Source organism: Hibiscus syriacus, unplaced genomic scaffold, assembly GCF_006381635.1.
Source record: "Hibiscus syriacus cultivar Baekdansim isolate YM2019G1 unplaced genomic scaffold, ASM638163v2 tig00111273_pilon, whole genome shotgun sequence".
NCBI lineage: Eukaryota > Viridiplantae > Streptophyta > Magnoliopsida > Malvales > Malvaceae > Hibiscus > Hibiscus syriacus.
Window position 1 is genome coordinate 1,623,929 of NW_024063040.1, and position 14,358 is coordinate 1,638,286.

At 32.9% G+C, this 14,358-nt stretch overlaps 1 protein-coding gene and 1 pseudogene across 1 annotated transcript; both read right to left on the reverse strand.

The window, feature by feature from the left end:
* Window positions 1–3,257: 3,257 nt before the first annotated feature.
* LOC120157545 (keratinocyte-associated protein 2-like) lies at window positions 3,258–6,261 on the reverse strand. Its single transcript, XM_039168649.1, has 6 exons — window positions 6,173–6,261; window positions 5,769–5,936; window positions 5,487–5,538; window positions 5,093–5,159; window positions 4,452–4,542; window positions 3,258–3,269 (listed from the first exon to the last, which is right to left on the reverse strand). The coding sequence occupies exons 2-5, from the start codon at window positions 5,922–5,924 to the stop codon at window positions 4,452–4,454; spliced, it is 366 nt and encodes a 121-aa protein (XP_039024580.1). The 5' UTR covers window positions 5,925–5,936; window positions 6,173–6,261; the 3' UTR covers window positions 3,258–3,269.
* A 1,246-nt stretch (window positions 6,262–7,507) lies between these two features.
* On the reverse strand, window positions 7,508–14,032 carry LOC120157626 (annotated as a pseudogene).
* Between the last annotated feature and the right edge of the window lie 326 nt (window positions 14,033–14,358).

Genomic DNA, 14,358 nt, shown 5'->3' on the forward strand with positions numbered 1-14,358 from the left:
ATCAGCCAATTCAGACATCAAAATGTCGAAGTTACTACGTTTTCCCTCACCGTCGTCCCACTCACCATCATCCCCCAATACAACCATCCCTCATTTCTTCTCCTCTGCCTCCACTGCCTCCTCTACATCCTTGCCAATAACCTTCAAAATTAAATTACAATATTAAGACATTGATTATATTCTTAATATTATTTAATTACATTTATTACCCTTTCTTGGTTCTTCGCTCTATCCAACTTCAACTTCACCATCACTCTAACCACCTCTTCCTTCCCCCATGCACGGATGCGTGCCACTCCGTTCTTTCATAAGCCGGCACTGCCTCACAGCCCGACCAAAAATCGAACAGTGCAACCTGCATTTATAATAAATTATATTTTTATATAAAAACACAAAAAAGTTCTTCAACTCATTTACCTCTAAGATTGCTATGCACCCTTTGAGGTATCTCTGGCTGCCCTTTTAAAGGTGATTATTGATTCAATCAATCTCGATGGATATATTTAGCCCAATTGAATTCACCCTTCAAGCCTTCATCACAATGAGCTTCATATGTTCTTTGTTCGTTGACGTATTACCCGTTGGACAAAGAAAGATACCGACAAGGTATAATAGAACTCTGGCCTTCAGCTCATCCCCAACGTAAGATCCACTTTTATTTCGTCTTCAATTTCAGCATATGTCACCTTATGCTTCAAACCATATTTGGAGGCAAGTGCTTTCCAGTCCTTACTCTGACAGACTTCTACAACACTTTTGCCTTATTTTCTACCCCCCAATACGGCTGCCAGCATGGGATCCCGAGAGGAAATGAAAAATCACCATATTTAGCAATACATTGCCTGACATCAATTGCGCCATCAAGGATCGACACAATTCCCTCCGAATAGGTCGATCCCTTACTCCTACCACGATCCAAAACCTATTTCTCCCAGCACATTCAACTGACCCTTCTCCTTAAGGTGTTTAATTAATAAATTCACCCTTTTAATACTACATCTTGTCGACACTTCCTACATTTTTAACAATATAATGTTATAGTTCTTATATTTTGTATCAACGTATTTACAAGTTTAATGAATACCTTATTTTCATGTGCTTTCCTCCGTTCTTTGTATTCTTTACTATCATTCCTTGACTGTGTGATGTAAGGTTCCTTTTCAGCATCACTCATTGAATTCCATTTGGACCTCACATCTTTTGTCACCTAATATAAAACATAAACGTTTCTTAATCAATACATTAACACTAAATACTACTCAATGTCAATTTCATTTTACATACCGAACCGCTCTGTGTGTCATCTTCCTTCATCCTTTTGCATTCGGCCATACTGTCAACATTTAAAATTTGTAATCAATTTAAAGTTTATCGATACTTTAATCCAATTACCATTTCAACAATAATAAAAAAGACATTGATACTTACTAGAAGTACATATATCCACCCTTGGGTTGCTTTCGAGTCTCGACCTCAATTTCAAAGTCATCTGCTCCACCAACAATTTTCCAACCCATTGACTCCATTTTTCCTTCATATATCAGTTTACGCAAATCAAATTATTTTGTTACATACACTTTATTCAATATACAAATATAGATAACTACTCTTGTGGTAAAACGGTTTTCTTCAAAAGAATTTGAATGCCACACCAAAATGTGTCGGCACATTTTATACAACCTAATATCATTTTCTACCTATAATATTTAATAAAAGTATCGACATTTATATTTTTCCTTGAATATCACTTTCTACCTGCAATCGTTCCCAAATGCTTCTTTACTACAAAACCCCAAACAACACATAAAAACCCTATCGCGATTACTGTAATAATAAAAAATTAGGGTTTCGACAACATACTTTTCGATTCGACTGCAGCAACAAACAAACAAACTTCGCTTTAGAAACGCCTTCTGAATGCAGCAACAATTACGCTTCGCTTTCAAAACTCGTCCGCTCTCTATTTTCAGAGGAGATTTAGCTTATATTTTGATCGGATATGTTATTTATATTTTCGATACAAATACAAAAGTGTCGATACTTTTGTCAGGTGTCGATACTTTCGAAAGGATAATTACCTATTTCTTTGAAAGTGTCGATAATTTATTACACGTACTTACGAAAGTATCGACACTTTCAATATATCCGGTATCATTTTACCGGTTTTATCATTTTGATACCGGTTTTATCATATTTTTACCTTTTATCGTTGTGAATCGATATATTTTTTAAAGTATCGACACATTATAAGCGCTAAAACTGCTTCTCTTTTAAATTCACAAAGTGTCGATCCTTATATAAAGTATCGACACTTTCAACATATCCGGTAACGTTTTACCGGTTTTATCATTTTGTTACCGGTTTTATCATATTTTTACCTGGTATACGTTTTAATATTTCTTCATGACTTAGACCTACTTTATACGTATGGACACTTTTATAAAAATGATATATACTTTTTTAAAGTTATGTAATTTATGTTTCAATTTTTTTTAATAGTGTTTCATGTTTTCCACCTACAATATTAATTTAATAATTTCATTACTCAAAAATTATTTGATATTTTATAAATATTATTTAGAATTTAAATTTAACAATATTAACCAAATATAATAATAAATAGTTTCCACAGTGAAATAAGTATAGACACTTTTATAAAAATGATATATACTTTTTTAAAGTTATGTATTTATGTTTCAATTTTTTTTAATAGTGTTTCATGTTTTCCACCTACAATATTAATTTAATAATTCATTTACACAAAAATTATTTGATTATTTGATTATTTGATATTTTAAAATATATTTAGAATTTAAATTTAACAATATTAACCAAGATAATAATAAATATGTTTTCCACAGTGAAATAAGTATGGACACTTTTATAAAAATGATATACTTTTTTTAAGTTATGTAATTTATGTTCAATTTTTTTAATAGTGTTTCATGTTTTCCACCTACATATTAATTTAATAATTTGTTTTGATATTTTATAAAATGTTATTTAGAATTTAAATTTAACAATATTAACCAAAGATAATAATAAATATATTTTCACAGTGAAATAAGTATGGACACTTTTATAAAAAGGATAGATACATTACAATATAACAGGTAAAAATATGACAAAACCAGATTCATTATGACAAAACCGGTAAAATTTACTTGATATGTTAAAAGTATGGACACTTTTATAAAAATGATAGATACTTACCGATAACCAAAGTTTACCGGTTACCAAATTTTTTAATAGTTTTTCATATTTTCTACCTAAAATATTATTAGTTGTCAACATAATAGGTACCGCTAAACCGAATTTATTAAATACATTTTAATGTATCCGGTACTGCCGTATATTAACCGTATATTAACCCGTCTTTCCTGAAACAATCCCTCAAAATAGGCCTCCAAAGACGGAGGGTATCAGGGACTTGGGAAATACAATATCTAAAATATGATGCTTTGAATCCAATCTATTGCTAGTTCAGAACTGTAAGAAATATTTAGGTTAAATAGAATATAATTGGATTGGTAAAAATTTAGTCTCAACAGTAATTTTCCAAACAACTTTTACGTTCTTTGCATTTCGGATACAGGTTAAATCATGATTTCAATCCCAAGTCTAGTTATTTTTACCCATTTAATAGTGTTTGGGTGAAATCTAACGTCTCAAAAATCTATGCCAACAACAGCACGAAAATTTGGCATCGTTCAACTTTCGGTGAGGAACGTTTTCTTTAGAAAAATTGGTCAAGAAAACAATATAGATTCAACTTGTGGTAACAAATGACACCGAACGATATCGATTCTCAGAGTCCCTTTATTCAAATGGATCCATCGCTAATTTGGCCGTGGACGATGTCATGTCAACATAAACATTGACCAAAGATTTGCTTGCAAAATAAAATACTTTATGTTCATTAACTTTCTTTAGAACACTTCACCAAAACTAATATAGCAAGCACATATGACACTAAAGTAAAAAAGGTCGAGAAAACAATGACGATTCTCAAAGTTCTTAGTTCAAAGGAATCCATTGCATGTTGGCCATGGATGATGCCATGAAAATATGAACATGAACCACCAATTCGATTGCATAAGAACTGAAGAGTACTAACACCATGTCTCATTAACTTTCATTAGAATACGTCACCAAAGTTAATTTAGCAAAAAGCACAAATGGCACAAAGCGAAACGGACTGGAAAATATTAGCAATTCTCAAAACTGTGTTCACAAAGGAAATATTTCGGGTGAGGGAAAGTGGGAGATGAGCTAAATCCAATAACCTATGTATATGTCCTTGAAGCCACGAATAATGACTAGCAGCAACAGCTGCAATAAAAATATTTTCAAATCTTCGATGACTATAGATTACAGCTCGCCATTGTAGCACAAAGAGGTTAAGATTCTAATCATATATCCATTACGATGAAGAGTAATAATACTTCAACTCAATGCCTCTTTGTTTTGGATTCACTTTTGGAAAGCACTACTCCTGAAATCTTGTTGATCTCATAAAGTAATCCAATCGAAAACAAGAAACTGCGTTGAATACAAAAAATAAAAAGCAGTTGTTAGTATGCATATTTGTGAACAAAAACAACTGATTTGCCATTACTAGTAGTACTGGTTGGTCCATACTATTTTAAAATTTATTTCTACAAACTGAAAGCCTACAACCAACCAAGCTGTGATGTCTTGTATTGAAAAACATTTCAGATTTTCATGCTCAGACTGACCTTGTTTCGACAGCAGGGAGCAAACTTATCATCCTTTTTTCTTTCAATTTTCCTGTGTGGGAGAGCGTGCTGACTATACAACTACAGTTGTTGACAGGAAATCTAAGGTTCAAATTCATCACACTGGCTCCACTACAAGACAATAAGACATTCTTGACAGAAACTACAGGTTTCTTTCTGACAGTGGATTGCTTCATAATCATAAGCTACCTTGCTTAAACATGAATGATCTTCCTTCCAACATAATTTAAACTTACAAAACCATACCATCAATGAAATAAGAAAATCTCATGAAGCATGCAAGGTAGGAACTGCAAGGAAAATGAAGATAATGAATCAAATCTTAACATTACCATGTCGTGATAGAAACTCGGTGAACAGCGCTAGCAGCAATCAGTGAAACCACTTCTGCTAATATTACTGCCAAAAGGAAAACAATAAGAGCAATTCACGTTAAGCTCTTAAGAAATGACAAATTATGTAACAGAGAACCAAGAGAACAGTGTGCAAATTAAATAGAAAAACTAGTGGCAGGTTCTTCACTAACTGTTAACAATACTAGGAACCAACAGCTTTTGAATATTAACCTTCCAAGCTTCTTACTACTGTTTAATTTTTCAGTATCAAACTTCATGAAAGATGAAAGCAAAGCTACACGTGCATTTCAGATTAAAGATTCATTCTTTCTGATCTTTGTTAATGATGAACAACCATAAATAAGGAAAAAGAAAGGCAATCTATACTTACCAGCACCCCAGCCAGTTCTCATTCCAGATGTTTCCTGGAAATTCCCAATGAACTAAGATGACAAAAGGAAAGAAAAACAATGATTACTGTGCTAAATCAAGTACATGAAAAAGACTTGGAAAATTTTAAATGCCTGTGACGGACACACCAGAATCCGACACAACTCAAAATAACGTAGTTTACAACATTGAAAAATGCATAATACAATCAGATTAAAACCATTACCCATAACATAAAACGGATAAATAAGAAAAAGGGGTGGAATCCGGGCTTACGACTCACCGTTAGTGACACCAGAAACAGTAAGGAGCTGATTAATCCTCCAAGTATTGTAAAAAGCTCTGTTGACGCTAACTTCCCTCTATACATCCCTTGGATTGAAAGAATCACAGTAAATAGAAGAAATGAATACAGCATTGAACTACCAGATCCCGCCATAGCCTTCACGTTGAATAAAAAAAAAGAATCAGAAACACTAGTCTTAGATAACAATCTTGAAACATGAGAAACTAAAACGTGAAATTTAGATAAAACCCCTAACTGAATGATAATCTTATTATGTACGTCAGATCTCATCCACTTCGCTATCCGATCAAAACAGATAAAAAGAAAATGCAAACAGGAAAATTGAAGAGATGATGATTGTATAAACAAAGGGAATTTTCAAATTTCGAAGGCCATACCTTTTAAACCGTAGCCACCCGATCCCTCTCCGATTGCTTTGCCGATTCGTCAAAATTTCAGATTTAATGCTCAGACTCTGCGAACCGGGCTGCTTGATATTTATAGGTGGATTAATGTGTCTTTTGATTTTTTACTGTTGTTTTTGCATGTAATTTGGCTTTTAATTTTAATTTTTTTATGTAGTTTGATCATTGATTTTAGTTTTAACATGTATTGTATAATTTTAAAAAAATATTTTTTTTATAAAAAATGATTAAAATTTTATTTATTATGTAAAATATTAAAAATTCATATTTTTTTATAGAAAGCCGTTGATTTTATTAAAAATAAAAAAAATCAAAATTACAATGAATGTTTACTAGTATAAATGTAAATATGAACTAAATTATAATTAGGATATTTTCTTATAACTATTAACACAAAAACTAGTCACCTAACAAAAAAAATTAAAAAATCTAACCAATGCTCGAACAAAATAAAGATACAAACAAATCTTATTGCATCGAAAAACGAACTACAAAAGGGGATAAAGCTACTGAAGACCATCGACAAATCGCAAATCAGAATCAAGCGACGTGAGAAAATCATTCACGAACGCAAAACGCGTATCCAAATCAATGATGATCAAAAGTAGAGAAGATCGATAACAAATAAGCGCATCTAGATCAGTCGTAGCGATGTCAAATCCAACCCAGAGAAAAAAGATAAATGAAAACATCGGCAAAAAAAACCGTAAACTACCAAAAGACAGAAAAACGTGTCTTAAAGGCAGAGAACATGTCACAAAGACATAAATATTCTTATTTAAAAAACTAAAAAAATTAAAGAAAAAAAAAACAATCGACGATAACAACTAACTTCAAAACTGGTGTCGTCATCTGTTAAATAAAATTATAGAAGAAAAAATTTGATTAATCAATAAAATTGACACAATTTGTAAAGAATAAAAAAAAGAAAGAGAAAGGAGGAAGAAAGCGACCATGGTTTTAGAATTTAGAAAACTTGCATTTTTTGAAGATTCATATTTTAAACTATCATTTAATATAAATTCAAATATTTAATTAAAATTTAATTTATATTAAAAAATATTTAAGAATTAAATTATAGATAATAATTAAAATAGGGGCTAAATTACACTTAAAATAGCCAAAGCTTTGCATATAAACCAAAGAGGACAGACAATCTGACATTGAGATTTAGGGCCATACAAATCATAAGCAATTTGCAAACCTAAACACTATATGAATACAACATAAATACTTGAAAAGAAAAAGGGAAAAAAACGAATACTATGAATAAGCGAATGTCTCAAAATCTATACGAGTTAATAACCTATCAAAATTCATACTAGTATAATACCTTACGCGCTTATGAACGGTAAAATACACAAATTGCTAGGGCTACAGGGTAACCGATGCAATCAAAACGGCATATTATTTGGTTTGGATGATGAAGATGGCTTGGCACTTGCAAAATCAAGAAGATCTTTGAAGAAGTCATCTTCTGGTTTTACTTGTTGGGTTGGGATCTTCGAGTTAATGGAGAGATTTTGGGTTCGTCCAACAAAGCTGTCATAAGAGGAACCTAAAACATCAATGGAATGAGAAGAATTACCAGTATAACCATGTTGTTGCTCAAAGAATTGATGTCTCTGATTAAAATCTGAAGGTGGCAGATAGTTTCCCGCAGGAATGTCCAATGGAGCCAGAGGCTGCTGCTCAGCATCAGCAGGTTTGGTTAAGGAAAAAGCTGGTTTAGCTTGTCCAATGAATGCAGGTGCGGATCCAGGGTCAGCCGAATGGGAAGAAGATGATGGAGCTAAAATTGAAGTTAGCTGCAGGGGAGAAGTCCGTGAGTGCATCGGTAGGATCAGAATGACGAGCAGGTTCGTTAACTTCAGTGGAGTCCCCGGACTTGTAGTTATCACCACTGAGATAATCAACCATGCTGGCATTTGTAGTAACTGGCCTTTTCGACGAGGGAGGAGGAGGAAGAAGTGGAATGGCTCGAGGAGGCTCACTGTTTTGTGCTCTTTGGACATGTCCTCGAGAATTATCTCTTGACGACCTGTAATAGAAGAGTACAGAGATTCATTAAATTAGATGAAAACCAAAACAACAAAATAAAAAAGACTTCCCTTTATAAAGGATTAGTCTCTCAAATATTATATTGGATGCACTCGATATGAGCATTCCCATTCTTTTCCAACAAACTATATTCAAAACAATCTTTTCTGTATGAACCACAAGTGTCTCCCACCCATCCGTTTAACGGTCTAAGCAGAGACTAATCCCATTGAACCAGTATTTAAAGCAATCTTTAAGCGTATCCAAGAGAAGATGCGACAAAACCCCTACAATTTCCACTTAAGTTTCAGTTATATATAAGCTGTTCCTTCAATGAAAACAAAAAGTCCAACGGAGAGCAGTGCATGCAGCGCATCAACATTATGTTCCTCAGACTCAATGGGGAATATGTCAATCGAGTATCCATCCAATACAGGGATTTAACTATTTTTAAAAGTTTTTTCATATATTTAGAGGATCCTTTAAGGATATCCTAATACCCAAGATTGAATATATGCATCAAACATGAATATCAGATATTATGTTTCAAGAAAAATAAAAGGCCGGAGCAACATTGCTTCAAGAGATTTTGCATGTCCTTAAATTGTTTCCATGTGCTAAGAGGATGAACTGGAACAGGTAGACGTTTCTTTGTCCAAATTTTTCATGGTTTTGAAGTTCAAGGTTAATCCGGCACATTGTAAATAGTTTTGGTAAACTAGCAGAAATATGTTTGAACAAAAAGATATGCAGAAAAATAACATGGTATAAGTCACCTGTGAGCCAGCTGAGCAAATTCATCTTCCGATTTATCATCATGGTTAACATTGACAACTGGCATAATATGAGTTTCTGCTACTGCTGTGGTAGCACTAGTGATGCTTCCTTTCAGAATATCATCATGCTGCAAAAGAACGCGCTGCAATTGATCATTTAATGCTAATCCCTGAGATAAAAGTTGCTCATTTCTGGAAAATCAGTTGATTTGCATTAACTTAATCTGTGGCATGCATGAGGATCGCATTGGAGAGTATGTAATATTTATTAATCATATTTATTATTACTTTTATATTATTTATTTCTTATTTGGTTTTGATAGATGCGTGTGCACATATTTAGTTTCTAGGGTTACTTTTCATCTTGATCAGTCTAAGGACCGGACTACATAACTAGTCCGAAGTCCCATCGATATTTGAAAAAGTTAGGATAAAAATATTGAACCCGAAAAATGGGCTTAGGCAAAATGTTAATTCCATTTAAAATATGGAAAAGGTTTCATTGATGCAATAAGTCCAAAAATATAGTCAAAATGGAGAATCAATTTCCATGCCACGGCAAGGAAAAAAAACCAAGCTTTTACACTGCACTAAGTGAAACCGGAAAACAGGATTGACGGAATTTATCCCAGATAAACATATTAACAATTAGAGCAATAAGCTTCAGTGGTACTAAATAGAAAACCAAGAGAAAAATGAACTCGTTGCAATTTGCACATTAAAACAAGTAAATCAACCGAAATCAATGAGCAAATAATCTGAAAAAACAGAACAGGATAGCACACGAGACAAGCATAATGGTCCATTTATAGAACAAAGTTTTTACCTCAGGAGTCTTGGGCTCCAATGCACTAAGCACTTCCATTAAGACATCTGCTAATTCGCTAGCATTTTTAATCTCTGCCAAGCTGCAAGTAGACAAGTTTCATTGTAATTGTAGGGTAATGATAACTGCAATAGCCCTCGTTTATGTGTAGCAGGAAAGATTTTAAACTGTGAAGACAGAAAGAGATATACAGCGTAGTACCTTTGAAGTGATTTATAATGGTTCAACAAAGAAAAGGGATAGCTTAAGTCTTAAGCTTTATGTCCCACGGTTAGAAATAATCCACACTGTGTTCATGATTTGCCATGTCATAATCATGTTTCAGATATTTTATATTCTATGAAAATTTTAACACATTAATAATTTATGTCATATAGAACTTAAGAAATTTGTGTATTCATGCTGTGTCCGTGTTATATCTTCATATTTTGTAATATCACTTTTGGATTTATCAAAGAAGTTAAGTTCAAAAAAATCATTTCAACATTATTATAGTTTTATACAAACATATATATGTTTAAATATGCCAATGAACACATAACAGAAACTGTTAGATAATTATGTAAATCATAATGTATACAATTTAGCATAAGCAATGATGACTTAAAAGGTGTGAAGATATATATATTACATATTCACAAATAATTTACAAATTATAAGCAAACATAAAGCAAAAACATGATAAGCAAGGGAAGAAAGATCTGATCCAAGCAAAAGAGTTGCAGATAGCAACAAGAAATTGATTTTCTTTTTTCAATCCATGTCATCAAGTGAAGCAAAAGGTTTCAAAAATATTTTACCAGACAGATCTTGTGCCAAAGGCAACTGTTTAATCCACAACAAGAATATAATGGCCTAGCACATTAGTACCTCAAGCCAGAAACATCATCAGACTGTTTAGAGACCTCAATAACAGCATTTTGACATGCTGGAACCGATTGGTGTGTTACCGGATTGCCCTGAGGTGAAGTGAATAACGGTACACTAATCTTTTCACGAGGAGGAAATTCAACTCCAGCAACCTTAAACAAACACAAAATAAGGTTCAACTTCAAGAAACAGATATGAAAAGACTATGCTACACCAACTCTTCATTTTTCTTCAAATACTTGACACTCATGGAGTCATGTCCGACACAAACCCAAACATGGGTATGTAGATATGACCCTCCAAATACATGAAAAAAAAAATCAAACTATGGAAAATGAATGGAAACCTAATACATCCAAGCACAAAAAGAACGAGTTCAATAATATTCATCCTTGGGAAAACAGGTGTTTATGAAGAGCTAACAAAATGAAAGGCATGTAAACAGAAAACCGAGAATTTACCCGTAGTTCTTTATATGCTGCAAAATATTGTGGATACCTTCCCCCGGGGCCTCCAAAGGCTACTTGCCATGTGTCTATAAAAGTAAGTATCTTTTCCCTGACGTTCAAGTCGGGCTGTGCAGTTACCAGAAGAAAGCATACGACTAGTAAGAACCAAAAGCGAGGAAACCAAAAAAAACGTTAGATATCACAGGTCAGGCAACGATCACCTTCTTCTTTATGATTCTAACCATCTCGTTCAAGATATCACACTCAACAATCTGCTGAAAAACATGTTCTCCACAATTTTTGGTGAGAGCATCTAATACCTGGATGAATATATAAGATACATGCTATAATTTTACTTCTTTATCATCATGCGCCACTAAGGGAAAAACATAGATGGTACTATGTAAATAGTCAATTGAGACCACATTGAATATATAAGATACATGCTATAATTTTACTTCTTTATCATCATGCGCCACTAAGGGAAAAACATAGATGGTACTATGTAAATAGTCAATTGAGACCACATGATTAAATCAAATTATTGAAGATATCCACGGTATACATATTATTACACCATCAGAGTTGATTCCCAAGAAAATATCTTAAAGAGCAATATATACAATACATGAGGGAGAAAAATGTAACTCACATAAAGAGCTAGTAGCTGTATTTTTGGGTTTTTATTGCTCAGTTGCATCTTGAGGACTTTCAAAGCATCCTTAGCCTGTCTACAATAGACAAATAGAGAATGTCAAAAACCTCGACTAAGATTATCACTGAAGTCCAGATGGTTTAGGATCCAAACGCATCAGTGAAAGTGAATAATAGACTAGGATCAAGTTATGGCAAGGTGCCAATGCATTCAACACAATCACAGGACAACAATGCAACTTTCATATGAGGGGGGATTGTATGTCAACACAAAACCCCTTGGGAGCATAGAATCAGAATTCAAACAATTAAATAGGTGATACCGTGATAATAACAAACATTGTGCATTTCTTAGCATTGGACCATAACTTTCAGTTTATTCATTTTCATCCACGTTCACACTTTGGACCCTGGAATGCTTTTCCTAGTAAACAGATAATTACAACCCAAGACAAATCTGATTGTACAAAGTGTACAGGAAAGATATTAAAGCCGAAGAAAATGAGAGTGAGAGAGAGAACTAGAAGAAATCATAGAACATAAAAGTATCATATACATAAATATATATACCAAATAATACTGAGAAGTGACAAGAGAGTATAGAATAGGAAGGTTGCCATCATTCAGGCCCTACATCACATGAAGTTGTGAATTCTGACCAATGTGTTTGTCTTAACATTTTAATTGTTGTGGTCAAGCTAAATGAATCCAAGCGTAGGGTACAAACATGAGAATGCCTGATGCTTCCTGTCCTTGTTCAAGACACAAATATGCAAGACTTGAAAAATCTCATCCTACATCTCTTGTGACATAAATTTCCACTCAAATTGTCCTTCCACTTCACCTATAGCACACGGTACCATATCCAAAATATCCAAAAAATTCATCCTTCCAGCCTCTCTCCCTTCATCATTCTCTTTTGAAAAAAAATAAAGTCATTTTGATTGAAGCTTGAAAAACCTCTCTCATCTATGGCAATGGCAGAACAAATCAAGTTAACCCAGCAATCTCCCCCAAGCTCCACCTCCATTATTGGACAACAATTGAATAATAGTGAAACACTCCACAAAATTGTATCATAATCTCTTATGATGGTATATTACACTACCAAAAGATGGATTACATCACAAATTTGACTTAAAACAATTAAAGAGGTGATTGCTCAGCTCTTCAGCAAACAAGGGTTGCAAGTTCTAAAATCTCCTAAGTAGCCTACATAGCATAACTCATACCACAATTCACATGATTCCAATAAAACTACTTGTGCTTCCAAGAAAATCAAATAACCTAATTCCCAAATGACAATCACAGGTGCAAAAATGCATAAAATAACAGAAATTTGCCACAAAACCAATTAGCAAAAAGATTGATACCGTGGATCCATGTTTATAATGTCACATAGCTCAATGTTTACAGCCCAATCTGGACCAATCAGCATATCACTAGTTGCCCTTTCAACAAAAGCTGCCGCACCAGTAGCCATGAGAACCTGCCTCTTTTGTTAAAGTACAAATCCCAGATTATTCTATAAGCACAGCCTAAAACAAAATCAATAACTTTATTATCAAATATCATTGAGGCAAATGTTGAGAGTTAAATTAAAATAACTAAAAATCATATCAACATAATAAGTAAATGCTCATCGAAACCATCCCTAGAACATGATCATCAATAAACTCAAAATGGAAATTAAAAGATGCTATAGCAACCCCAATAATAGGAACAATCCATATAAAAATAAAAAGGATATCAAGCAATCAAACGTCCCAATTCTGAGCCAGTAATTAACTTATATATATATATATATATATTATTGAATACATCATTTATCATAGATAAACAAGAAAACAAAGATCAGTTTTTTTTTAATGAAAAAACAGATAAAATCCACATCTCAGATAGTAATGGAAATAAAAAAAGCAAGCTTCGATATCATGTACTGCCTCAAGTGATCAAGCCAATAAAACTCCCTCCATCATCGAAATTAAAGAATAACATTAAAAAATGAAGCATTTAGGACTGAGGATCTTACATAACAAAAATGACCATGAATAAGAGAGGAAGATCGTTTCTGTAGTATGTTTATACGAATAAGGACTTAAAAATTTCCCCGCTTTCTCCTGGGATTGATTGAAAAGCTTTGCTTCTAGTGATTTTTTTCCTTTTTTCTTTTTGTTCAATCTCAATTTTGGATCTGCGTCAACCTATGGCTAGTTGGACTCTGAACTCAATCAAATTTGACCTTTTTTCTTTTAAATGGAAAAAAAAAATGAAATATGGAGTTGGGCATAATTTTCTCTAGAATTATTATTATTATTATTTTTTAACCTGACAAAATTTTGACATTTCGATTACCCACCATTTATTCATGCTATACATAATTTTTTTTAACTAGATTAAAGATATTCCGTAAAATTAAATTAAAATTATAACAATTAAAATTTATTTTTGTTAATTTTAACCCTGTACTGCATTTTTTTGTGTTTGACAAAAAAATATGGTAATAAGGCATTAGAGGTTACTATTCTTTTGGAGAAAAAAAACTCA

Coding starts and splice junctions, on each gene's coding strand:
- LOC120157545 (XM_039168649.1), bottom strand. CDS start 5,924: ATGGCGGGATCTGGTAGTTCAATGCTGTATTCATTTCTTCTATTTACT. Junction 5,539..5,768: donor TGTTTCTGGTGTCACTAACG/GTGAGTCGTAAG, acceptor TTGTCATCTTAG/TTCATTGGGAATTTCCAGGA. Junction 4,543..5,092: donor CGAGTTTCTATCACGACATG/GTAATGTTAAGA, acceptor TATTCAACGCAG/TTTCTTGTTTTCGATTGGAT.